At 45.6% G+C, this 26,017-nt stretch overlaps 1 protein-coding gene across 5 annotated transcripts in view; it reads left to right on the top strand.

The window, feature by feature from the left end:
* Positions 1-26,017, top strand: part of ANKIB1 (ankyrin repeat and IBR domain containing 1) — a 379,415-nt gene that overhangs the window by 220,255 nt on the left and 133,143 nt on the right. For all 5 annotated transcript variants that reach the window (XM_069211633.1, XM_069211632.1, XM_069211636.1 and 2 more), the window contains exon 13: positions 25,000-25,086. In XM_069211633.1, coding sequence (XP_069067734.1) covers positions 25,000-25,086 — 87 coding nt within the window. The remainder of the gene's footprint in view (positions 1-24,999; positions 25,087-26,017) is intronic.

Consider the following 26,017-nt stretch of genomic DNA (forward strand, 5'->3'; position numbering starts at 1 on the left):
CAGCTGCTTATCATTGGGTGCTTATGTATACTGAGCACCTAGTGGAGGATTTCTTGTTCAACGCTCTGTCTTCCACTCACTCTATATATCAGTGCCTTCCCATGTTGCCTGGAATGGTCAGTCATGCAGACCAAATTTTTAGCTAGAGTAATTACTCTGCGTATTGACAAAAAGTACAAACCTGCTCCTACAGACCCAGACTACACCACACACCAAGTTCCTCCTGATTCAGTGGTGGTGAGTGCGGCTAGAAAAAGGGCTAACAGCCAATCCTCAGGGGATGCGCCTCCACCTGATGAGAGAGTAGGATGTGTGATGCTGCTGGCAAGAGAGTGGCCACGCAAGCGGCCAACCAATGGCGAATTGCAAATTCACAAGCACTTCTTGCCAGATATGATAGAGCCCACTGGAATGAGATGCAAGAACTCACACAGCACCTCCCAAAAGAGCATCAAAAAGCGAGCCCAACAGATTGTAGAAGAAGGACAGGCCATAAGCAACAACCAGATAAGGTCTGTCCTCGATGTTCCCGCTATGGCCGAAAGGAATGTAAATACCACCATTACAATAAAGAGGCATGCATGGCTACGCTCTTCTGGCTTTAAGCCATAAATCCAACAGGCAGTACTCAATATGCCTTTTGACAAGAAACACTTATTTGGGCCTGAGGTCGTTACCACCATAGAAAAGCTGAGGAAAGACTCAGACACTGCCACAGCAGTGGGAGCATTATACACAACACCTTACAGAGGCTCCTTTCGCAGGCAACAGGTTAGGGGAAGATTCAAACCTCAATCCTCTGAAGCCTCTACCTCCCAGGCAAAGCAAGGACAACAGAAGCAACAATATATCAGAGAGCGGGATTTAGAGGGTCTTATAGAGGCCAATATTTCAGAAACAGAGGTGAATTCCAAACCTCAAAACAAGCCACTACACCATCCAAACAGTGACTTATTTCCCATCCCTCAACCCCACACATCACCTGTGGGAGGCAGACTACAGCAATTCCACTCTTGTTGGCAAAATATCACCATAGACCATTGGGTGTTGTCAATTATCCGCAATGGCTATAGCCTAGAATTGATCTCCACCCCTCCAAACATCCCACCACGTTACCACAAATTGGCCCTAGAACACAACGTTCTGTTGCAACAGGAGGTACAATCACTACTACTAAAACAAGCAATAGAATTGGTCCCACATTCTCAACAAGGAACAGGGGTATACTCACTATACTTCCTCATTCCCAAAAAGTTGGCACTCTAAGGCCTATCCTAGGCCTCAGGTCTCTCAATCTATACATCCTGTCAGAACACTTTCACATGGTAACTCTACAGGACATCATTCCACTACTACAGAAACAAGATTACATGACTGCTTTAGACCTCAGTGATGTGTATTTCCATAGACCCATCCATCTAGCTCACAGAAAATACCTCAGGTTCGTCATAGCAGGAAAACATTATCAGTTCAAAGTTCTGCCGTTCGGCATAACAACAGCTCCAAGAGTGTTCACAAAATGTCTAGAAGTAGTAGCAGCCTACTTAAGAAGTCAACACATTCACGTCTTTCCATATCTAGACAATTGGCTAATAAAATCAAGCAGTTTTACACAAAGCCAACAACACACTCAGTACGTAATAGATAGAAACCCTACATACAGTAGGGTTCACTCTAAATTACCAGAAATCTCACCTCCAACCAGCATAGGTACAACCTTACCTAGGTGCTATTTTGAATATACAAAAAGCCCTGTATTATCCAAATACACAAAGGATACGAGCTTCCCAAGATCTCATACCATACAAACAGCCAAATCAACAATACACTGTAAGATTTATCATGTAGATTCTTGGGATGATGGCATCTTGCACAGCAATAGTTCCACATGCAAGACTCAACATAAGGTCTTTACAACAAAACCACTCAAAGCAATGGTTTCAGGCACACGGTCAATTGCAAGATCTAGTGTTGATGGACCGCCAAACGCACATGTCCCTTCAGTGGTGGAATCTCAGCAATCTAATTAAGAGGTGGTCATTTCAAGACCCTGTGCCTCAGACCACAATAATAACAGACACATCAATGATAGGTTGGGGAGCTCTTCTCGACATATCAAGGGGAATGGGATTCCAAACAGTAAGAATTTCACGTAAACCATTTAGAAATATTAGCTGTGTTTCTTGCCCTTAAAGCGTTTCAATCCCTTCTCAAACACGAGATTGTTCTGATAAAAACAGACAACATGATGACCATGTATTACCTCAGAAAACAAGGCGGGACACATTCATCTCAACTGACCCTACTACCACTGACAATATGGAAATGGGCAATTCACAATCACATTCATCTGTTAGCAGAATACATTCCAGGAATACACAATCAGCTGGCAGATCTCCTAAGCAGGGATCACCAACAAACACACGAATGGGCGATTCACTTCCAGGTACTTCAAAAGTACTTTAAAAAATGGGGGACACCAGAAATAGACCTATTTGCAACAAACGAAAACACAGAATGGCAAACTTGCGCATCCAGAAACCCACATCCCCCATCCAAGGGCAATGCTCTATGGATCAATTGGTCAGGGATATTTGCTTACGCTTTTCCCCCTCTCCCACACCTTCCTTTTCTGGTCAACAAACTACGTCAGACATCTCTGACCATGATACTCATAGCCCCAACATGGGCAAGTCAACATTGGTACACAACACTCCTAGACCTGTCTGTAGTACCTCATTCCAAACTCCCAAACAAACCAGATTTGTTGACACAAAACAGAGGTCAAATCAGACACCCAAACCCCAGTGCTCTCAATTCAGCGATTTGGCTCCTGAAGTCATAGAATTTGGATACATAAAACTTCCATTAGAATGTATGGAAGTGCTCAAGCAGTCACATAAACCTACTACTAGACAATATTATGCTAACAAATTGAAAAGATTTGTTTACTACTGTCAATCTAAAAACACTGATCCACTTACAGCATCAACACAAGATAATGTATGCTATCTACTTCATTTGCAAAAATCTAATTTGGCTTTTTCATCCATCAAATTTCACCTTACTGCAATACCTGCATACTTACAGACTATTCAACTCACTTCTCTATTCAGAGTTTCACTTATTAAAGCCTTCATGGAAGGATTAAAACACATTATTCCACCTAGAGCACCACCTGTCCCTTCTTGGAATCTAAATTTTGTACTTACCAGACTCATGGGCCCACCTTTTGAACCCATGCACTCTTGTCAAATTCAATTTTTGTTATGGAAGGTTGCCTTCCTCATAGCTATTACTTCATGACGAAGAGTTAGTGAAATACAAGCATTCACTCTTGAAGAACCTTTTTTCCAAGTGCACAAACATAAAGTTGTACTTAGGACAAATCCCAAATTTCTCCCAAAAGTAGTATCTCCTTTTCACATCAACCAACCAGTAGAATTGCCAGTCTTCTTTCCACAGCCTGACTCAGTTGCAGAAAGAGCCCTTCATACTCTGGTTCTCAAAAGAGCCCTTATGTATTATAGAGATAGAACTAAAGATTTTAGGAAAACAAAACAACTTTTCGTTGCTTTTCAGCAACCACATAAAGGCAATCCTATCTCTAAACAAGGGTTAGCAAGATGGATTGTTAGATACATACAAACAAGTTACATTGAGGCAAAAAGACAACTTTTGATCACACCTAGAGCACATTCTACAAGAAAGAAAGGTGCGTCTATGGCATTCTTAGGAAACATACCAATGGCTGATATATGTAAAGCTGCCACATGTTCTACTCCTCATACATTTACAAAACATTATTGTGTAGATGTATTTTCAAAGCAACAGGCCAATGTTGGCCAAGCTGTCTTACGAACACTATTTCAAACAACTTCAACTCCTATAGGTTAGCCACCGCTTATTTTTGGGAGGATTAACTGCTTTGTAGTCTATGCATAGCATGTGTATCTGCAGCTACACATGCCATTGAGTGGAGCATGTCACTTACCAAGTGTGCATCTGTTCCTGGCATGTAGTGCTGCAGATTCACACGCACCCTCCCTCCTCCCTGGAAGCCTGTAGTCGGTTAAGCTTATGATTTGTACATATGTAGATGCATTTACATTTGCATGGACATCTCTTTATATTCTTATACTCTATTACTACTTCATTCACCCTTTGCGGGAAAACAATCTAACAATGGAGTCGATGCCCGTGCGCACTGTAACCGAAAGGAGGAGTCACTCGATCCCGTGACTCTGGAAAGACTTCTTCGAAGAAAAACAAGTTGTAACACTCCGAGCCCAACACTAGATGTCTGAAGAGATATGCATAGCATGTGACTCTGCAGCACTACTTGCCACAAACAGATGTACACTGGGTAAGTGACATTTTCCATATATATATATATGTTCGATGGCATGTGTAGCTGCAGATACACATGCTGTGCACAGTCCGCCATCTGGTGTTGGGCTCGGAGTGTTACAAGTTGTTTTTCTTCGAAGACTTTTCGAGTCACGAGACCGAGGGACTCCTCCCATTTCGACTCCATTGCGCATGGGCGTCGACTCCATCTTAGATTGTTTTTTTTCCGCCATCGGGTTCGGACGTGTTCCTTTTCGCTCCGTGTTTCGGGTCGGAAAGTTAGTTAGAATCTCGGAAAAAATCGTCGGTATTGTTTGCGTTCGGTATCGGGTTAGTTAGAACAAATCGACACCGAATTTTGAAGAGCTCCGGTGGCCCTTCGGGGTTTTTTCGATCCCCCGTCGGGCCTGGTCGGCCCGGCCACGTGCGACTTCAAGGCTGATGGAACGGACCCCATTCCGCTTCTGCCCAAAATGCCATAACAAGTATCCGTATACGGACCAGCATCTGGTCTGTAACTTGTGCTTGTCCCCCGAGCACAAGGAGGATACTTGTGAAGCCTGTCGAGCGTTTCGGTCGAGGAAGACGCTGAGAGACCGAAGAGCCAGGAGACTACAAATGGCGTCCACGCCGACAGGTCAAGAACGTTTCGAGGAGGAAGAAGAAGCTTTCTCCATCCGCGAGTCGGATTCTGAAGAACTCGACGCCGAAGAAACACACCAAACCGTGAGTAAGACGTCGAAAATCAAGACTCACAAGAAGTCCACAAAAGCCCAGGGGACGCCACCGCCAACAGGCCATGGCTTAACCCGAAAACTAGGTGACCGATCCAAGGCACCGAAAAAGGGCATGCTGGTGTCTAAGTCATCCGACTCCGGTCGAGATACCGCCACACAGCAACCTCGGAGCCGAGACAGCGGCTCCGAGAAACTTCGGCACAGAGACAGCGGCACCGAAGAATTTCGCCACCGAGACACCACGCCGAAAACAAAGAAGGTTTCTTCGGAGCCTAAAAAGACTTCCGAAAAGGTTTCGTTCCGAAACATCCAGCCTCGGAGCCGAAAACTAGTTCCTATACAGAGGAACAAGGATTAACCTCCCAATTACATAGATTTGGAGAGGAGCTTCAAGCGGTAGAGCCTGACTACACGCAAAGAAGGCTTCATATTCATGAGGACACAGGGAAGATAACCACTATTCCCCCAATCAAAATAAAAAGGAAACTTGCCTTTCAACAAAAGGACAAGCAACCACAGGCAAAAGTGGCAAGGAAAACAACCCCGCCACCGTCTCCACCACCATCAACACATGCATCACCAGCAACAACTCCACCACTGATGCACTCACCAGCTCATACTACAATGAGTCAGGATGATCCTGATGCGTGGGACCTTTATGATGCTCCAGTGTCTGACAACAGCCCAGACTCCTATCCCACAAAATCGTCACCACCTGAGGACAGTACATCCTACACACAGGTGGTCGCAAGGGCAGCCGAATTTCACAACGTCACCTTACATTCTGAACCAATTGAGGATGACTTTCTGTTTAACACCCTATCCTCCACCCATAGCCAGTACCAAAGCCTTCCCATGCTCCCAGGAATGCTAAAACATTCAAAGCAAATATTTCAGGATCCAGTTAAAGGCAGAGCCATAACTCCAAGGGTAGAGAAAAAGTACAAGCCACCGCCAACAGATCCAATCTATATTACAACACAACTAACACCAGACTCAGTAGTTGTCGGGGCAGCTCGTAAGAGAGCCAACTCTCATACCTCAGGAGACGCACCACCTCCAGGCAAAGAGAGCCGCAAATTTGATGCTGCGGGAAAAAGGGTTGCAGCACAAGCAGCAAATCAATGGCGTATTGCCAGTTCACAAGCACTTTTGGCAAGATACGACAGGGCTCATTGGGATGAAATGCAACATTTCATCGAACACTTACCCAAGGAGTTCCAAAAAAGAGCGCAACAGGTGGTAGAAGAGGGACAAAGTATCTCAAATAATCAGATACGGTCTTCCATGGATGCAGCAGATACAGCTGCAAGGACAATAAACACTGCAATCACGATACGAAGGCACGCATGGCTGCGCACTTCAGGGTTCAAGCCGGAAATCCAACAAGCTGTGCTCAATATGCCATTTAATGAACAGCAATTGTTTGGGCCGGAGGTTGACACTGCCATTGAAAAACTCAAAAAAGACACCGATACAGCCAAAGCCATGGGCGCACTCTACTCCCCGCAGAGCAGAGGCACATTTCGGAAAACACCTTTTAGGGGAGGGTTTCGAGGTCAACCCACAGAAACCACAACCTCACAAACAAGGCCTACTTACCAGGGTCAATATCAGAGGGGAGGTTTTCGGGGACAATATAGAGGGGGCCAATTCCCAAGAAATCGAGGAAAATTCCAAGGCCCCAAAACTCCTCAAAATAAACAGTGACTCACAAGTCACACAACCCCATCACATAACACCTGTGGGGGGAAGACTAAGCCAATTTTACAAACTTTGGGAGGAAATAACAACAGACACCTGGGTCTTAGCAATTATCCAGCATGGTTATTGCATAGAATTTCACCAATTCCCTACAATCGTCCCACCGAAAACGCACAATATGTCAAAACAACATATAGATCTTCTAGGACTAGAAGTTCAAGCATTGCTACAAAAGGACGCAATAGAATTAGTGCCAAATCTACAAAAAAACACAGGAGTTTACTCACTGTACTTTCTAATACCCAAAAAGGACAAAACTCTGAGACCAATACTAGATCTCAGAACACTAAATACCTACATCAAATCAGACCACTTTCACATGGTCACGTTACAAGACGTAATCCCCCTGCTCAAACAGCAAGATTACATGACAACATTAGACCTAAAAGATGCGTATTTCCATATACCAATACATCCTTCGCACAGGAAATACCTAAGGTTCGTATTCCAAGGAATACATTACCAATTCAAAGTGTTGCCATTCGGAATAACAACTGCGCCAAGAGTTTTTACAAAATGCCTGGCAGTAGTAGCTGCACATATCAGAAGGCAGCAAATACATATGTTCCCGTACTTAGACGACTGGTTAATCAAAACCAACACGCTAAGACAATGTTCACAGCACACAAACTACGTCATACAGACCCTTCACAGGCTAGGTTTCTCGATCAACTACGCAAAGTCACACCTTTTGCCGTGTCAAACACAGCAATACTTAGGAGCGACAATCAACACAGCAAAAGGGATTGCCACTCCAAGTCCACAAAGGGTTCAAACATTTCACAAGGTAATACAGGCCATGTATCCAACACAAAAGATACAAGTCAAAATGGTAATGAAACTCCTAGGCATGATGTCTTCATGCATAGCCATTGTCCCAAACGCAAGATTGCACATGCGGCCCTTACAACAGTGCCTAGCATCACAATGGTCACAAGCACAGGGTCAACTTCTAGATCTGGTGTTGATAGAACGCCAAACATACATCTCACTTCTATGGTGGAACAGTACAAATTTAAACGGAGGGCGGCCTTTCCAAGACCCAGTGCCACAATACGTCATAACGACGGATGCTTCCATGACAGGGTGGGGAGCACACCTCAATCAACACAGCATCCAAGGACAATGGGACATACATCAGAGGCAGTTTCACATAAATCACTTAGAACTGTTAGCAGTATTTCTAGCGCTGAAAGCATTTCAACCCATAATAACCCAAAAATACATTCTTGTCAAAACAGACAACATGACAACAATGTATTATCTAAACAAACAAGGAGGGACACACTCGACACAGTTGTGCCTCCTAACACAAAAAATATGGCATTGGGCGATTCACAACCACATTCGCCTAATAGCACAATTTGTTCCAGGGATTCAGAACCAGTTGGCAGACAATCTCTCTCAAGATCACCAACAAACCCACGAATGTGAAATTCACCCCCAAATACTAAACAATTACTTTCAAATTTGGGGAACACCTCAAATAGATCTATTTGCAACAAAAGAAAACTCAAAATGCCAAAACTTCGCATCCAGGTACCCACAAGATCAATCCCAAGGCAATGCTCTATGGATGAACTGGTCAGGGATATTTGCGTACGCTTTTCCCCCTCTCCCTCTCCTTCCATACCTAGTAAACAGGTTGAGTCAAAACAAACTCAAACTCATACTAATAGCACCAACATGGGCAAGGCAACCTTGGTACACAACACTACTAGACCTTTCAGTAGTACCTCATGTCAAACTACCCAACAGACCAGATCTGTTAACACAACACAAACAACAGATCCGACATCCAAATCCAGCATCGTTGAATCTAGCAATTTGGCTCCTGAAATCCTAGAATTCGGGCACTTAGACCTCACACAGGAATGTATGGAGGTCATAAAACAAGCTAGAAAACCTACCACTAGACACTGCTATGCAAATAAGTGGAAAAGATTTGTTTATTACTGCCATAATAATCAAATTCAACCTTTACACGCATCTGCAAAAGAAATAGTAGGATACTTACTACATTTGCAAAAATCGAACCTAGCTTTCTCTTCCATTAAAATACATCTTACGGCAATTTCTGCTTACCTACAAATTACGCACTCAATTTCATTGTTTAGGATACCAGTCATAAAGGCGTTTATGGAAGGCCTAAAGAGAATTATACCACCAAGAACACCACCAGTTCCTTCATGGAACCTCAACATTGTCCTAACACGACTCATGGGTCCACCTTTTGAGCCCATGCATTCTTGTGAAATGCAATACTTAACGTGGAAAGTTGCATTTTTAATTGCCATCACATCTCTAAGAAGAGTGAGTGAGATTCAAGCATTTACCATTCAAGAACCATTTATTCAAATACACAAAAATAGAGTTGTTCTACGGACCAATCCTAAATTTTTACCAAAAGTAATCTCACCGTTCCACCTAAATCAAACGGTAGAATTACCAGTGTTCTTCCCACAACCAGATTCGGTAGCCGAAAGAGCACTACATACATTAGACATCAAAAGAGCACTAATGTACTACATTGTCAGAACAAAACTAATTCGAAAGACAAAACAATTATTTGTCGCCTTTCAAAAACCTCATACAGGAAATCCAATTTCAAAACAAGGCATTGCTAGATGGATAGTTAAGTGCATTCAAACCTGCTATCTTAAAGCTAAAAGAGAACTGCCTATTACACCAAAGGCACACTCAACCAGAAAGAAAGGTGCTACCATGGCCTTTCTAGGAAATATTCCAATGAACGAAATATGTAAGGCAGCAACATGGTCTACGCCTCATACATTTACCAAGCACTACTGTGTAGATGTGCTAACTGCACAACAAGCAACAGTAGGTCAAGCTGTATTAAGAACATTATTTCAAACTACTTCAACTCCTACAGGCTGAACCACCGCTTTTGGGGAGATAACTGCTTACTAGTCTATGCACAGCATGTGTATCTGCAGCTACACATGCCATCGAACGGAAAATGTCACTTACCCAGTGTACATCTGTTCGTGGCATTAGTCGCTGCAGATTCACATGCGCCCACCCGCCTCCCCGGGAGCCTGTAGCCGTTTAGAAGTAGATCTTAAACATTTGTACATTTGTAAATATATTACTTAAAACTTTATTATGTACATACACATTCCCTCCATTGCATGGGCACTATTACTAGCATACACAACTCCTACCTCACCCTCTGCGGAAAAAACAATCTAAGATGGAGTCGACGCCCATGCGCAATGGAGTCGAAATGGGAGGAGTCCCTCGGTCTCGTGACTCGAAAAGACTTCTTCGAAGAAAAACAACTTGCAACACTCCGAGCCCAACACCAGATGGAGGACTGTGCACAGCATGTGAATCTGCAGCGACTAATGCCACGAACAGATGCACACTGGGTAAGTGACATTTTCCATATATATATATATATATGTTCAATGGCATGTGTAGCTGCAGATACACATGCTGTGTATTATCCTGCCATCTAGTGTTGGGCTCAAGTATAGAAAAGAGATATTCACGCAATTATTTATATATATATTTATATATATATATATATATATATATATATATATATATATATATATATATATATATATATATATATATACACACACCTTTGCATGGACATCTATTTTTCTGTACTTCCTCTGCACTCCTTTTCTCACCCGCCTGCGAGAAAACATTCCACAAAGAAGCCCATGCGCACTATCACCGAGAAGGAGGAGTCACTCGATCCTGTGACTTGAAAATGCTTCTTCGAATAAAAACAAATTGCAACACGTTGACTCCAAAACTAGATGGCAGGAGTATGCAGAGCATATGCATCTTCAGCACTACATGCCACGAACAGATGCTCACTGGGTAATTTTCGTTTCAGTGAAAGATCACTGTTAAAAGTTACTTATGGTCTGGTAAACACACAACCTACAATTTGTCAGTTAAGGTTTATAATGCACAATTCAAACAATAATTCAACCCATCCATGTTTTGCTCTTTGTCAATAGCTTGTCTTTTACATGCCATAGGCTAAGGAGTGTACTGAGCATGGTAGAGTTTGTGAATTATAGTGGTCATTGTGTGTGTCATAACATAACTGGCAAATTTGAGTGAGTTTTGGGTCTGAAGAGTGCACTGAGGCTTCACACTCACTGCCTGTAGTGAAGTCCTAGAGAATGAGTCTGTCTTTGTGACAGGAGAACCTAGCAACGACAAATTGTGACCCACATTCCCTGGAGACCTGTTGCATTGGAGTGCACTGGTTCAATATCAAAGGGGGACGGGCTAGGAGAGGAGTGTGCTATTCCTTCTCCCCCGTGCTTCCATCATTCTTTGGGCTTCACCCTCACTACATCGGCCCTGTTAAACAGCGGACCAAGACCTCTGTGGGCCCAGGCCTCTTCCTGAAGAGTGTTTCCTTTGGCTGACCATCCTGCAGAGGAGTCCCACTTCATTCCTCCTGAGAAAACATGGCAGCCTGTGGGTGGCAGTATGGACGACTTTCTCGTGGAAGTGACAGCCATGTCGGTGGCCAGGGGTAAAAAATGACTGATCACTCTGGGACATGCTGACGAGATCAGGGGGAGGAACTTCAGGTGATAAAGCACCCATGACAAGGGTTCAGCACCCCCCTTGAGACTGACGAAGCAGAGAGCCCAGTGACATGCTCCTTCCTGGAAGCTCTGTTTGCCTCTGTAGGAAGCTGGCCTGGTGTGTGGTGGGTACCTATGGTACTTGCACCTTATACCAGGTCCAGGTATCCCCTCCTAGTGAAGTGTAGGCAGTGTCTAGAAGCCAGGCTCTCTAAGGGTAGCTGTCGATGAGCAGCCAAGGCTTATCTAGGAGACATGCAAAGCTCATGCAATACCACTGTAGTCACACAGCACTTATACACATGAAAGAAAATAGTTGTACAAAAATAAAGTTACTTTTTTTTGTTTTTTTTTTGTTGGAACAATTCACCACAAAATACTAGACCAGTAACTCGCCCTTAGGAGGTAAGTAATACACTAAATATATACACTAGCCATAAGAAATAGGCATTGAAAAGGTTAGAAAACTGTGCAAATAGTAATAACCAATTGTGACCAATGTTCCCTTTAAGGTGCACACGTGTGCATACGGGCACAATATCTTTTCTCACCGCGCACACACGTTTATAAAGCGCACAGGTCACGGAGTTTAAGTAGCTTTGTCTGGCTGGAGGGCACCGGGCTGCATTCAGGGCAATAAATAATGCTTATCAGCAGGCTGGCTGGCTGGGATGATCACTTGTTAGATAAAATGGTAATTTTGTCACTGAGGGCATTGTGTTCTCTCCAGTGCGTAATTTGTAAATAAAAAAATACTTGCTGGTGCCCAAAGCCCTCTTATTAAACATGTTGCTACTGCAATTAAAAGTGCAAACACAGAATACTAAGGCAGTAATACTGAAGCCATCTCGGCCTCTTCAGTCCATTCAAAGCCAGTCCCTGGCCCTTCAGCTCACTCTTCCAGCTTTCTGCTCTCTCCTATGTGACTCTCTTTTGTTTTTCTTTTCCTCCGTCTTTCCCATATGTGTCTTTTACTCGCAGTAAATGCTTCAGTAAGAAAAATAAGCATTAGCTCTCAAAAATAGGAAACAACAAGGAAAACTTTTCCCTTAAATAAAAAAGGTGCCAGTGCCCAAAGAGCTGCTGAAATTAAAATTGCAAACACGGAATACTAAGGCAGTATAATACCGAAGCCATCTCGGGCCTCTTCAATCCATTTAAAGCCAGTCCCTGGCCATTCAGCTCACTTTTGCAGCTTTTTGCTTTCTCCCATTGTGACGCTTTTTGGTTTTTCTCTTCCTCTGTCTTTCCCTTATGTGTCTTTTACTCGCAGTAAATGCTTGAGCCACATAAAGACACGCAGTGGAGGGCTGTTCTTGTCACCTTTCTGTTGCTTGCTGTGAGTACATGTGCTAGCGCCTGCGTCTTGCTTGGGAGACTCTGTTGTGTACCGTAAAGGGCTTGGAGCCTGCCTGTCACTTCCTATTTGTTTGCTTGTGTGGAACTCTTCTCTACAGTCTTGTAATTCGTCACTGGAAATCAAGCATCATTTCCGTTCCTCTGTGTGGAGCAGGTACCAAGCAATGATTGATTCAACTTAATCTGTGCCCCTCCTCTGCTCCTGACGTGAATGAGATACTATATTCTTCTTTTTAACTTCTAATGCCCTGCCTTTTTTGCTTTAGTGGTAAAACAAAGCTATGGAGAGGCAAATGCCAATGATCTTGGTAGGTATGCGCTGCACTCGCGTGAATGGTCAATTTCTTGGCGCACGTATCCTTGGCTGCAGCGCACAGAGACCTTACACTGCCGCACACAGTGGAAATAAATTAGAGGGAACATTGATTGTGACCCTAGGGTGATCAAAAACCATGTACTAAAGAAATGGAATTCAAACAAGGTACCCCCACCTAGGTAAGTAAAATGTGTAGAGGGGAGCTGGGAGTACTAGAAAACCAGAGGTAAGTAACACAGTACTTCCCCCCAGCTACCAGGAATGCAGGAGTAAAACACTGGATTTTCCTCAAACCACCCAAAACGAGAAAAGGAGAAAAAAGAAAACACCCAGAGAAGACTGCAAGAAAACCAATGGTGGATTCCTGAAGAAAGAAGACCTGTGGAGAGAGGGGACCAAGTCCAAGAGTCACAGTGGAGTCCAGGAGGAGTAGGAGGTACTACCCACCCAGCTGTGGTTCCACGAGTTGGTCAACGGTGATGAAGAACAGGTCAGCACTGCAGCCCTGGAGCCAGTGAAGAGTTCCTGATGGATGCAAATGTTCCATGTCTGAAGGAAGATTGCAGACGGGTGTCGGTGCAGGATTTCCACCAACAAACCTTGGCAAAGGCAGACTTGCGATTAGTGGAAAAGAGGTGCTGCTGCGGACTAGCAAGTCCCATAAGGACTCAACCCAGGGGGGAGTCACAGGGAACCCTCAGCAGCGCAGAGAGTCCACAGGAGCAGAAGCAGCACCCACAGGAGTCCCACAGGACGGGGACACAGGAGGCGCAGAAGAGGCCCATGCAGCACCACAAATAGGATCCCACACAGGAGGCTGGGCTTCGCTGGATGGAGTGCTGGGGGCTGGAGCTACACGTCCTCTGAAGATCCCTTGGAGGAGATGCAAACAAGTCTTGGCAGCTGCAAGAGATGCGGTGCACAGGGGTACTGTCCTGCATGGGATGGCAAAGGCTTAACACCACCAAAGTTGGACAGTTGGCAGAGAGGACTAAGAGGACTGCTCCGTAATGCCGCCTGTGTTGCAGGATCCACGCAGCTCAGCAGGACAGGGGATCCACGCAGCCGGTCGTTGCTTGTCGTAGGTGCCTGCGGTTGCAGGAGAGTGACTCCTTTACTCCAAGGGATATTCCTTCTTCTTCTTGTGCAGGCTGAAGAGTTGCAGTCTTCTGAGGATGCACAGTGAGGAAATTGTTGCAAAGCTGGCAGGAGTCCTGGAAACAATGTTGCTAAAGAGTCCTTTTTTCTAAGCAGGTTGTCGGATCCTGGACGTTACAGTTGCAGTTCTGGGGGCCAAACGTCGAAGTGAAGGCTGCAGAGGAGTCCTGCTGGAATCTTGCTAGCCGAATCTGAGGACACACCCAAGAGAGAGACCCTAAATAGCCTTGAATGGGGGGGGGGGGGTGGGAGTGTCTGGTCACCCAACCAGGTAAGTACCTATCAGGAGGGGGCTTGGATGTCACCTGCCTGGCCTGGCCACTCAGATGCTCCCAGAGTTCCCTGCCAACTTTGGAAACAAGATGGCAGAATCCAGGAATCACCTGGAGGACCTTTGGGCACCACCCCTGGGGTGGTGATGGAGAAGGGAGAGGTCACTCCCCTTTCCATTGTCCAATTTCATGCCAGAGTAGGTCCCTGAACTGGTGTGGACTGGTTTATGCACGGAGGGCACCAAATGTGCCCTTCAAAGCAAACCAGTGGCTTGGGGAGGCTACCCCTCCCAAGCCAGTCACACCTATTTCCAAAGGGAGAGGGTGTTACCTGCCTCTCCCAAAGGAAATTCTTTGTTCTGCCTTCCTGGGCTTGATCAGATCAAGCAGCAGGAGGGCAGAAACCTGTCTGAGGGGTAGCAGCAGCTGGGCTGCCCGGAAAACCCTGTAAGACTGGTGGTAGCAATGCTGGGGGTCCTCTAAGGAGCCCCTAGAGTGCATGGAATCATTCTTCCAATGCTTGCAACAGTATTGGGGTATGATTCCGACATGTTTGATACCAATCATGCCCAGGTTAGGAGTTGCCATTATGTAGCTGGATATAGATGGTGACCTATGTCCAGTACACGCATAGAATGGCCTCAGGGCTGAGAGGACCTACCATAGGGGTGACTTATAATGACCTGGTGTAGTCACCTGTAGTGAAAAAGTGTACATGCACCTGTTTAAAGCAAGCTGCAATGGCAGGCCTGCAGAACTCTTTGCATGGGCTCCCTATGGGTGGCAAAATAACTGCTGCTGCCCATAGGGATCCCTTGGAACCCCAGTGCCCTGGGTACCTAGGTACCATATACTTGGGCCTTTCATGGGGGCACCAGTATTCCAAATTTAGTGTGTATGTGGCTCAAGTAACCAGGTTTAAAGGGAGAGAGCATAATCACCGGGGTCCTGGTTAGCAGGATCCCGTTGAACACAGACAAACACACTGATAGCAGTCAGAAAATGGGGGTAACCATGCCATGAAAGAGGGTACTTTCCTAAACACTGCCACTCTGCTACGTGCTCACTTAGCTCCCTATAGCATATACTTGACACTGTTCCCTTTTGATTGAACCCCATGCAGTTTAAGAACATTAGTCTTAATGTGTGGGGTTCTAACAACCCTACCAAAAGATTAGCTGTCCTCTCTCTTCTCTAGTGTGCTAGATGAAATATCTGTCTCTTGCAGGAGACTCACTTACTCTCTAAGGATGTCCAGTGGTCACAAACCCAATAGTTTCCCCTATCAGCTTTGGTCCTTTTGCCCTGCAAACAAAGTGGGTGGGGGGGGGGGGGGCAGATAGCTATTCTCTTTTCACAGGTTTCCAAAGGTGAAATTGTGTCCACGATGACAGAGGTGCTTAATGGTGATTCGACTCCAGATGGGCTCTTTTTACTTCACCCTAGGGAATGTTTATGCCCCCAACGAACGTCAGGAAGCCTTCATCACAAGCTCTTTGGCTTGTATGCTTCAGACTCCTGACTCTGCTATCCTAGTGGGAGGGGACTTGAACTTGGTCATGGACACAAAAAAGAACCGCTCTGGACAACGTTGTGACCAAAGTGGGGCCTTCTCAGCTACAGGTCTTCGTTGGCTTTGTGATTGTGGGTTGCACGATGTGTTCCCATCGTCAATGGACTACACATTCTATTCAGCTGCGCACAAGACTTACGCATGCATAGATCACTTCCTTACTACTCCGCCCTTGCAGGACCTTGTGTCCAAAGCATCCATTGCCCCACGCTCGCCTCTCTGACCACGCACCCTTGACTCTCTCCGTTAGATTGCTTGTCTTCCAACCCAGGAGTTCCCATTGGTGATTGCAGGACACCGTTCTGCAGTCCCAGGCTACCGTTGCCTCTATTAAGATTGTAATCGCTTCCTACCTTTGAACTATCAACACTGGAGAAAACTCTCTGGCATGTATTTGGGAAGCCCTGAAATTAGTGGTGCGTGGGGAGCTAATAGCGATCATGGTAGCAGAGAATTGGCACTGCAGAGATAAACAAAAGAGTCTAGAAAAATATGTCTTCGTGCTGGAAGCCATCCATACACCGGAGCTCATAGAGAGCTGGAGAAGACCCGGCTCCTCCTTAAATGCCTTAACCTGGACAGTGCAGAATACGCTATGATGCACCTTAAACATAAATTCTATCTAAATAGCAATCGGTGTGGGCGCATGATGGCACACCGCTTGTGCAGCAAAATCCATTCAAGTTCAGTGAAAGGAATCAGCACCGATTTCTCATTTCAAGTCTTTTATGTTGTTCTTTATGCCACCACAGATGGCTCAGGCAGTAATCCTTTGTAATACCTTCAAGGTGTCACCCTCACCTCTTTACCAGAGGCTGATGCTTCAGCCCTGAAGCAGCCTGTTCGCATAGAAGAGGTGATCTAGGCCATAGCACAGTCGCAACCTATGAAAACTACTGGACTTGATGGATTTCCCTCACAATTTTATAAGACCTTCTGTCAGGGCTTAGCCCCACTGCTCGCCCGTTTTTATAACTCCTTCGCCTGTCACAGGCTCCCTCACAGACTTCATGCTAGAGGCTATTTCAGTAATCCTGAAGCTAGGTAAAGATACAACCCTCTGCGGGTTGTACAGACCTATCTCTCTTAAATATAGATGTGAAGCTCTTTGCCAGAATTCTAGGGCATCCCCTCAGTCCCCTCATGCCGGGCCTGATAGACCCAGATCAGGTAGGATTCATTCCTGCACGCCAATGCAGCGATAACACCAAGCAGCTCCTTACTACATTAATAGATAAGGTTCATAGATCGCGCAAGGAGGCTTTACTCCTGTCCATCGGCGCAGAAAAGGCATTCTACAGCATTCACTGGCCTTATCTTTTTGATACACTACAGAGGTTCAGTTTTGGTGAACGCTTCTGCAAATGGGTAGGTAGTATCCCCTCTTTTTTTTTCTCTTCACATGGAGCCTCTAGCGCAAAGGCTAAGAGACATCCCAGCCATCCAAGGGACCAAGGGATTCCCTTTCGTGGGGAACAAAGCCTAACAAGCCTTTACACTGATGATGTCATTGTATCCCTTACAGAACCTATGAGCTCACTATCGGTGTAGGTTGAGGAGCTCAAGGCCTTCGGAGACATCTCAGGATTTAAAGTAAATTAGCAAAAGTCACAGATTTTGAATCTTACTGTCAGTCCCACACATGAAACTGTTCTGTGATCCATGTTCCCATTTGAATGGGCTGCAGACACTGTACCATATCTAGACATTGCCTTAGCTCAGACTGCCTATAAAACATTGACTATTAAATACTCAACCCTTCCCTCTCAAACCCGCAAGCACTTGGCGTCATGGAGCTAACGTCAACTATCATGGATGTGCAGAGTTGCAGCACTCAAGATGACCGCCCTTCCCTGCATATTATATTTATTTCAGACCGTGGGACTCATTACCACTTCGGCGGTCATTTTCCAGGACCGCCGAAGCTGCTGCAGGCTAAAGACCGCCAGTGCTGGAGGTCTTTTGTCCGCCATATTAGGAGTTTTCTGCTGGCCCAGTGGAAAACTCACCGGAACATTGATGCCGGCTCATAATTGAGCAGGCGGCAATGTTGTGGTGTGTTGGGTGTGACAACACCCGTGGCGCATTTCCCTGCCCATAATTCGGGCAGTGAAATGCGTGAAGGGGCTGTCCATGGGGGCCCCAGCACTGCCATGCCAAGTGCATGGGCAGTGCAGGAGCCCCCGAGTCCCCCCTCCAACACCTCTGTTCTGCCAGCCTTTCCATGGCAGTGTTAACGCAATACATTTCCTGCAGCTGGCTGTTTATTTGGGATGACAAGAAACCCTGTCTGCATAAACACTTGGTATATTGCCCGAAGGAGAATGGTGGGCTTGCAGCCCCCCAGTTTCTCTACTACTACCAAGCTGCCCAACTCCAATATATAATGAAGTGGAACCGCTCACTATTGGAGAAGCATTGGGCATTTATGGACCAATCCGTGACAAGTTCACACACATGGAAAGAGGTTTGGCTCCCCCTTCCCTAGTGACAAACCAAACAATGAAAGTATGGGACTCTTTAGCGATTAAGGCAGGCCTAAAGACCTTCCCTTACCCTATGACCCCAGTCCTGGACAATACTGACTTCGTCCCCAGGTTGCAGCCAGAGCAATTCCGACGCTGGCGAGATGGAGGCTGCCAGCAGGTGGGGTCCCTCTTTGATGCCCTCGGGCTTATCCCCTTTGACCAACTAAAAACTGACTATTCCGTAACTGACTCAAATCATGTCCATATCTCCAGCTGAACCACTTGGTGACTGGCCCTGGGACTCGACAAGGAGCAGGACGATCAATGACTCCCTTTGAGAAGTGGATAATACTTAAAACAGATGACAATTGTCTTCTGTCTGAGCTTTATGTGTTACTGGTGAGGGAGTTGACCCCATCCAAATCTAAAGGGCAACTTAGATGATGTTCTGCTCTACTTCAGACTGGGAGGAAAACAAAGTGAATGGAATGCAAAGAATGCAGCCGTCCTAGTCTGAGTAATACATTTATTAAAACACTTCCCAAGTTTTATGCACAGAAAGAATAACTTGAGCTTTTATTTCAAATACAACAACACATGTAATTCCTAAAACAATCACAGCAGTAGAATAATAATGATTACTTAAACAGAGAGAATGCAAAACTTCAACAATGAATATTATATATAGACTATGTATTCATGCATGCACACCGCAAAGCTAACCTTGGCAACCAAGGCAGAGGGAGACCGCTAACCACAAAGGGATTATCTTCTGAGCAAGGCGCCCCACCCTCAGAATGAGTTCTTCTAGTCCCAGTTGTCAAGCTTCGTCCCCTTATATTCTTTAAACAACACTTAAGAGGGGAATTCTAGAAACCTCCCCTCCCATCATGTATGTTGTTGTTCAAACGCTGACCGTACTAGGTCAGTGTTGAAAAGAACATGCTAGAGACTGGCCAACTCTCACTGTGTTTTTCCAAGACCGAGCTGTTCTCTGCTTTACCGTAAACATTCTCAGCCTGGTGCATCTTATCATTACTACTCCCCCACGTTATTTGCCCATCCTCAGTGAGAAAAAGTGAAAACACATTGCACAAGCTGTGTGCAGAAAAATACCTGCGCCACCAGTGTGTGACGGTGTGTGAAACTAAGCTGAGCACCAAAATGTTGTCAGTGGTCAAGATGGAGTTGATGGTTACATATAGATAGCATTACAGATGAGAAGAAGAGTTGGGCAGAACCCTGTCCACTAAAGAATGGGCAGAAATATTTATAGAGTACACCACACTGTGCATAACATAGCTAGAACGAAACTGCATATAAAATTGTTTCCTAATAGTATCCAACCCCTTTGAGAATACAGAAGTGGAAGGTCAGAAGCTCGCAAGGATGCTGGTGGGGATGTGGTAACACTGGCACCCTCCTGCACCTCTTATGGCATTGCCTGATGCTCACCCAATATTGGTAACAAATCTTACATGACATTGACACCGCCTTTAACACATCCATCCGAGATTTCCAGGCTACACCATCCTGGGACTACCAAACTCTCTGACTTGCCCATTACGCTTTAATAGAGGTAAGCAAATGCCTTGGCACTGGGGGCAGCCCACCAGGTTATACTCTTACTCTGGGGTTCATACGAAACACCAGACCATACGTCCTGGTTACACAAGTTGTGGTTCATTTTGGTTATAGAGAAGTTGTCCGTAGCCACAGAATCTGACCACACACAATATGCAGGCTTGAGAGCACCCTTTATACGCCTCCTTATATCTGAGTTTCGGGAGTTACTTGCCCGGCATACCTACGACTACTCTGCCTGATCCCAGATATGGCCACGATGGTGCCCTCATACACCTCTGAGGCCTCCTTGACCTCTGCTCCCATGACCTGATTTAGTATACTGCCAATCTTTTTGACCACTCAGGCACTCATGTTAGGAGACCTGGGGGCAAAAGGGGGGTTCTCGATTTACCTCTTGTTTTTATTATTATGTAAACTGCCTGCTACATGCTGCCGGCCCCAGGGTTGTAGGCGATAGCTGTCTACACGACTGCACCCGATTTTGCTTCCAAATGCAGCCGGCCTATGGGGTTGTCAGTGATACGCTGTGTAATGCCAGCGACAATGATAATAATAAACATAATTGTTCAAGAAAGCCATATTGGTTCTCATGGTCTAGTTCCCATATTACTCCAGTCATTCTGGCTGCCAGGACCTTACCAAGGATCTTGATATTCAGCATAGTGAACGGTCTGTATGGGGAAGGATACGCTGTTTCCCCTCCCCCACAATGTCAGCATGATGCAGACAATTCCCTCCTACATCATTTTGGAGAAACAAAACCCTCTCCCGTGCCTCAAGGAACACCTCCAATAATTTGTCCTTGAGTGTAGTAGATTATGATTGATAGAATTCCACTCAAAATACATCCCGCCCGGAGTCTTGGATTTGTTGAGCGCCGTATAGCCTCTCCTAGTTCCTCCAGTGATAAATTTTCCTCTAGTTTCTGCCCATTGTCAGGATCCAGCTGGGGCAGTTCCACCCTGTGCAAGAAATCAACCAATACCCCTTCCGGACCCGCTGGGTCGGCCCTGTATACAGCCTGGAATTAATCCTCAAAGGTAGCTAAGATCTCCTGTCAGCTGCTAACCCGCACGCAGCAACGTTCCAAAGGTGTAATATGGGATGGGGGTTCTACTTCCTGCCGAGTATCCAGGCCAGTAAGCGGCCTGATTTTCGCTCTCCCTGTGTAACCGTTGATGATATGTCTTAAGAGTCAGCTTGTCAAGCACCTCCCAATGCCTATGAGTTTCTTTGTGCAGTTTCAAAAGGTCTCTATGGGCATCTGCTGAGTGTGCTTCTGTTTTCTGCAGGACAGCCAGGCATCCCTCCAGCACTTTGATCTCAGCCTCCATTTGGCAGTGAACTCCACTGGTAGTTCCTACATACAAGTCCCTCTACTAACAGCCTTCGGCACCTCCCATTCCACTGCTCTGTGCTGTAGTGTACCCCAAGTCAACTCCATATCTGTCAAGGAGGTTGCCAGCGTCTCTTGACCAACTGCATCAGTTAGGAATTCAGGAGGCATACACCAAGACTGAGCCCCACCCTGCACGTGGCCCCATTGCAGCTCCAGCAGAACGGGATCATGGTCCGATAAGAACTTCCACAAATGTGTCACTGTAGTAATTTGTTAGTTGCTCAAACCTCCCACTAAAAAGCGATCCAGACAGCTTCATATATTATGTGTTTTAGAGTGACATATAAATTTCCACCTCCCCTGATGCATCACCCTCCATCCATATAGGAGACCCAGACAAAGCATGACCCTGATGAGGGAACCCACCATCAGAGACTTTGAGCCCTGCCTAGGTGGGTGGTGGTCCCTGTCCCCATCCAACACACAGTTAAAGTCGCCAGCCCATATAATGGGGGATTCCACTTAAGTAGATCTAGCATTTTGTCATAAAATAAGCAGTCATCAGTATTAGGCGCATGTGTATTCAGTATTGTCAGAGGCCTCCCTTCGAGTGTACCCTGTAGGAAGAGATATTGCCCTTCCACATCTGCGTCACTGTATGTGTGCTTAAAAAGGACCCCTGGTGCGACCACACCCCTCATGTAGGAGGAGTATGCTGTGGTGAATAGCTGCCCGCCACTTCTTCCTCAATTTCTGAGTTTCATCTCCCATCAAATGTGTTTCCTGTAGGCAAGCTATCTGCACCTACTACCTATAGAGAAAGGAGTGCACCCTGTATTGTGTACGGTAACTTCTGAGCCCCCAGACATTCGAAGTAACTACATTCAAATGCTCAGTCATGAATTTAAGTCTCATCCCCCAACAATGGGAACCACCACCTTCCTCTCCCCATCATCCATATTTGAGGCCTCCGAGTAGGCCAATCCCGCACAAATGCTGGACCACTAAACAAGAACGTACCAACATTGGAATCATAAAACCAACAAATCCCAGTCCCATCTCTCCCCAGATAGTAGTGAAACAACAAAAAGACATGCTGCAAATCCAACATTGTTATTGCTGACTGGCTCCACAGCCTAATCCTACAATACCCAACCTTTGCCTACCACAACCGTGGAGAGGCTTCCCCCAGGTCGTAACAGAATATAATGCCTTATCACACAACAGTATATAGGATTAACGTACAGTTCTTCATACAGCTTGTCTGTAGCACCCCCCTGCGAGAAAAAAACTTACATTGCAGAATCTACACAATGCATAGTCCTGTTAAACAACCAAGTCATCTATCTCCTTGCGCTGGCTCCTGTTAGGGCTACAGGTCCCCCCAGACTCATGGGGGCTCAACCACCATAGGGTGGCCTTGCCAAAGAAGTAAGACCCGCCCCCAACCCCCCAAAAAAGATCACCTGAAGTCTGGCAGGATACAGCAACATGTAGCGGATGCCCATAGATGGAAGGTTGGCCTTGACCTCCAGGAAGTTTTTTCTCAAGCCTTGGACCTTATTAGTGTAATCAGGATAAATGGAGATCCTCTGGTTTTCACACTGAGCCAGATCTATCTTCCTAGCCGCCCGTAGAACACAGTCACAGTCTTTATAGCTCAAAATGCCAGCTATAATAGATCGCAGCAGGCCTCCTGGCCTGGGGGGTACCACCAGTGCACAATATACTTTCTCAGTTGAAACTGGGGGAGGGGGGGGGGTACAACCCACTTGGTTTTAGAGTGGTACAAATCCAGGGCTCCACAAACTTCTCATTAGAGGCCCCCTCTGCCTGCTCAGGGACCGCAGGAGACTCATATTATTACAGCAGGCCTCCCCTCAGTATTTTCCCCTCGTTCTTCCAGGGCTCCAGTTTTGGATGTGACCATGGGTACCTGTTTCCGGAGAGGAGCCACCTCGGTCTGCAGTTTCGTGATGGATCCCTCAGCCACTCGTACCTTGTCGGAGTCTTTGCAAAGATCCTTGTGGAGGAGGTTCACCCCGATTGCCACAGTTTAAACTTTCCCCTCCAATGCTTCCCTGTAGTCACGAATGGCTGCAAGCAGCTCTGCCTGAGTAGGCTCCCCATCAGGTTCTCGGTATTCCTGCCAGTCATCTACTGCTTAGTGCCCTGTGTTAGGGTCACTAGGGTTGTATATTGCTTCATTGTGTTACCCTGGGGGGCCCCACCTGCGTGTTTCGGACCAACTGTGTCCTACTTATCCCAGCCCGTGGGCACAGCCTTAAGGAAGTGTGATGAAGAACGCACTTCGCTGTCACAGATTCACCTCTCCTTTAGCTGAAGAAAAGAGGGTCTGGTCAAGCACTGATGCTGTGACTGGGTGTCTCTGCTCCATGCAGAGTCTTGCAGCAATGAGAGGGGGGGGCCCAAAGTGTTACTACACCGTCCCCACCAGAGTCATGCAGCAGTGAGGGAGGCCCAAAATGTCACTCTCGGACCAAAGACTCCTCTAGGCCCTGCACAGCAGTTGCAGCTCTGCTTCCTCCAGGCATGGTAGGAGGCAGCAAACTGTACTATCCCGAGGGGCAGGCCCCCACTGCCAAGGATGCTCTCTTAAGAGCCCACAGGCCAACCAAACAGTGCTGTGTGTGGCAGAAAGAGGGACCACTCCAGGGCCACCACGGATAGTGCAGCACACCTTCCTCGCTCTGCACAGAGGCAGTGCTCAGCAACGTGATTGCTGCAACCGCCCTTATTTCGCTGCCAATATGAGACTTCGCCCGGGCCTTAGGGAGTGATGTAGTGCCAAGGAGACCAGCCGGGTGCAGCATCTCCCCTCCGCCTCCCTGGCCTTCAGAGGAGCCGGCCATGTAAAAGGATGTGGTCCGAGCTGCCTCTCCTGCACGACCACTGTCTGGCCGCCTCAGGCGAACACAGCAGAAGCCTTGACCATCCCAGCGGCCCCACGAGCTGCAGCACAGTACAGGGCCCGGCCATGAGGTCTCCTGATCTGCCACAGGCTCGCTCAACCACAGGTCCTCCCGCGCCCCCAACGGCCCCAAAAGCGGTCTCCAGGTGCAGGCTGGGCCTGCGGTGACCTACACTGGCAGGACAGGTTGTGGTTGCTGTTCATAAGGCAGGATCGTGCAGGATTATACCAGGGTCAGCCAGGAGCCTCTTAGGATCTCATCCCATTGTCCATCTCACAAAAGACACACCCCCAAGATGTAATATATTAAAATATAATCTTTTTGGACAATGGCAAAACCTATTGACTTTTGCCAATGCTTGTTATATTTATTGTATGTGGCATAGTTTACGTACCCTTGCCTCTTAATAATGTACTTTATGAATGAGCTGTGTAACCTTACACATTTGAATATAATAATGTAACATTGTATGAATAACCATTTAGTGAGCCTGCAGAAGATACAAATATGTTAAGAAAAAAAAAATACATCTTTTTTTTCTCTAATTTTTGTTCTAGGCTGAAAAGAAACACAGAAGGTTCCAAGAGTTAGACAGATTTATGCACTACTACACAAGATTTAAAAACCACGAGCTCAGCTATCAGGTATTTGGAAGACATAATTTTCCTTCGATTTTGCATGCAGTTTACAATGGGCAACCCGCTAAGACAAGTGTGGTTGTTTATTTTCTTTTTTAGTTCAATTATTCAAATGTAAACAAATTACTGCACATTATTAGATGTTATAACTAAAATTGAAATAATGACAGAATAAAATAACTAGAAATGAATCAAATATTACTGTAAGTGCATAACCTGCTAGATGATAACTTATTAGTAGGTAAATATAAATATTGACAAATGTATCTTTAGGTAACAAGGAAAAAAGAAAGGACTATGCTAAAACAAACGTGAAGGGGTGAAAATAAGCAATTATATGACAAACGTGAACAAATTGAAGAAATGTAATCAGAGAATGTTCAAACATAATGTGTTATTTTTTTCAGGAAGATCTGAAATCATAAGCTGTGATAAACTAAAGGGACCTGTGTATGACATAGCGAGAAAGGTTTGCAGAACTGATTGAAAGAAATGCTAAATTAGAGATGGGACAGATCACACAAGAATAATGTTTTGATCGACATTTTTAAGGAAGACTATTGTAGATAACCTACATGCCATTTTACATTTCAAATATACTTGTAATTAATCTAAAAATGACCATCATTCATATGACTGCTTAATCAAAATCTTACCCATGGTGCTTTGTATAGTTACCCTTTCGAAATTTCCTTGTATAATAGATTCACGGACAAACATGTTCTCTCTATCTGATCTGTCGGTAATAATACTTGCCATAATTCCGTCTTAAGAGATCTTTTTCTGAAGGAAGGGTAGTAAGACAATACCTAGTCGCCCAAGGAGATCTTATCTTTGTGAGAATCTCATAGTTAACAAAGGCCTCTGAATCTTTTGTGGTGCATTCCCATAATTGAAACAGAGACCATGTGAGAGTATTTCACACATTATTTTTAAA

The sequence above is a fragment of the Pleurodeles waltl genome, chromosome 10, assembly GCF_031143425.1.
Source record: "Pleurodeles waltl isolate 20211129_DDA chromosome 10, aPleWal1.hap1.20221129, whole genome shotgun sequence".
NCBI lineage: Eukaryota > Metazoa > Chordata > Amphibia > Caudata > Salamandridae > Pleurodeles > Pleurodeles waltl.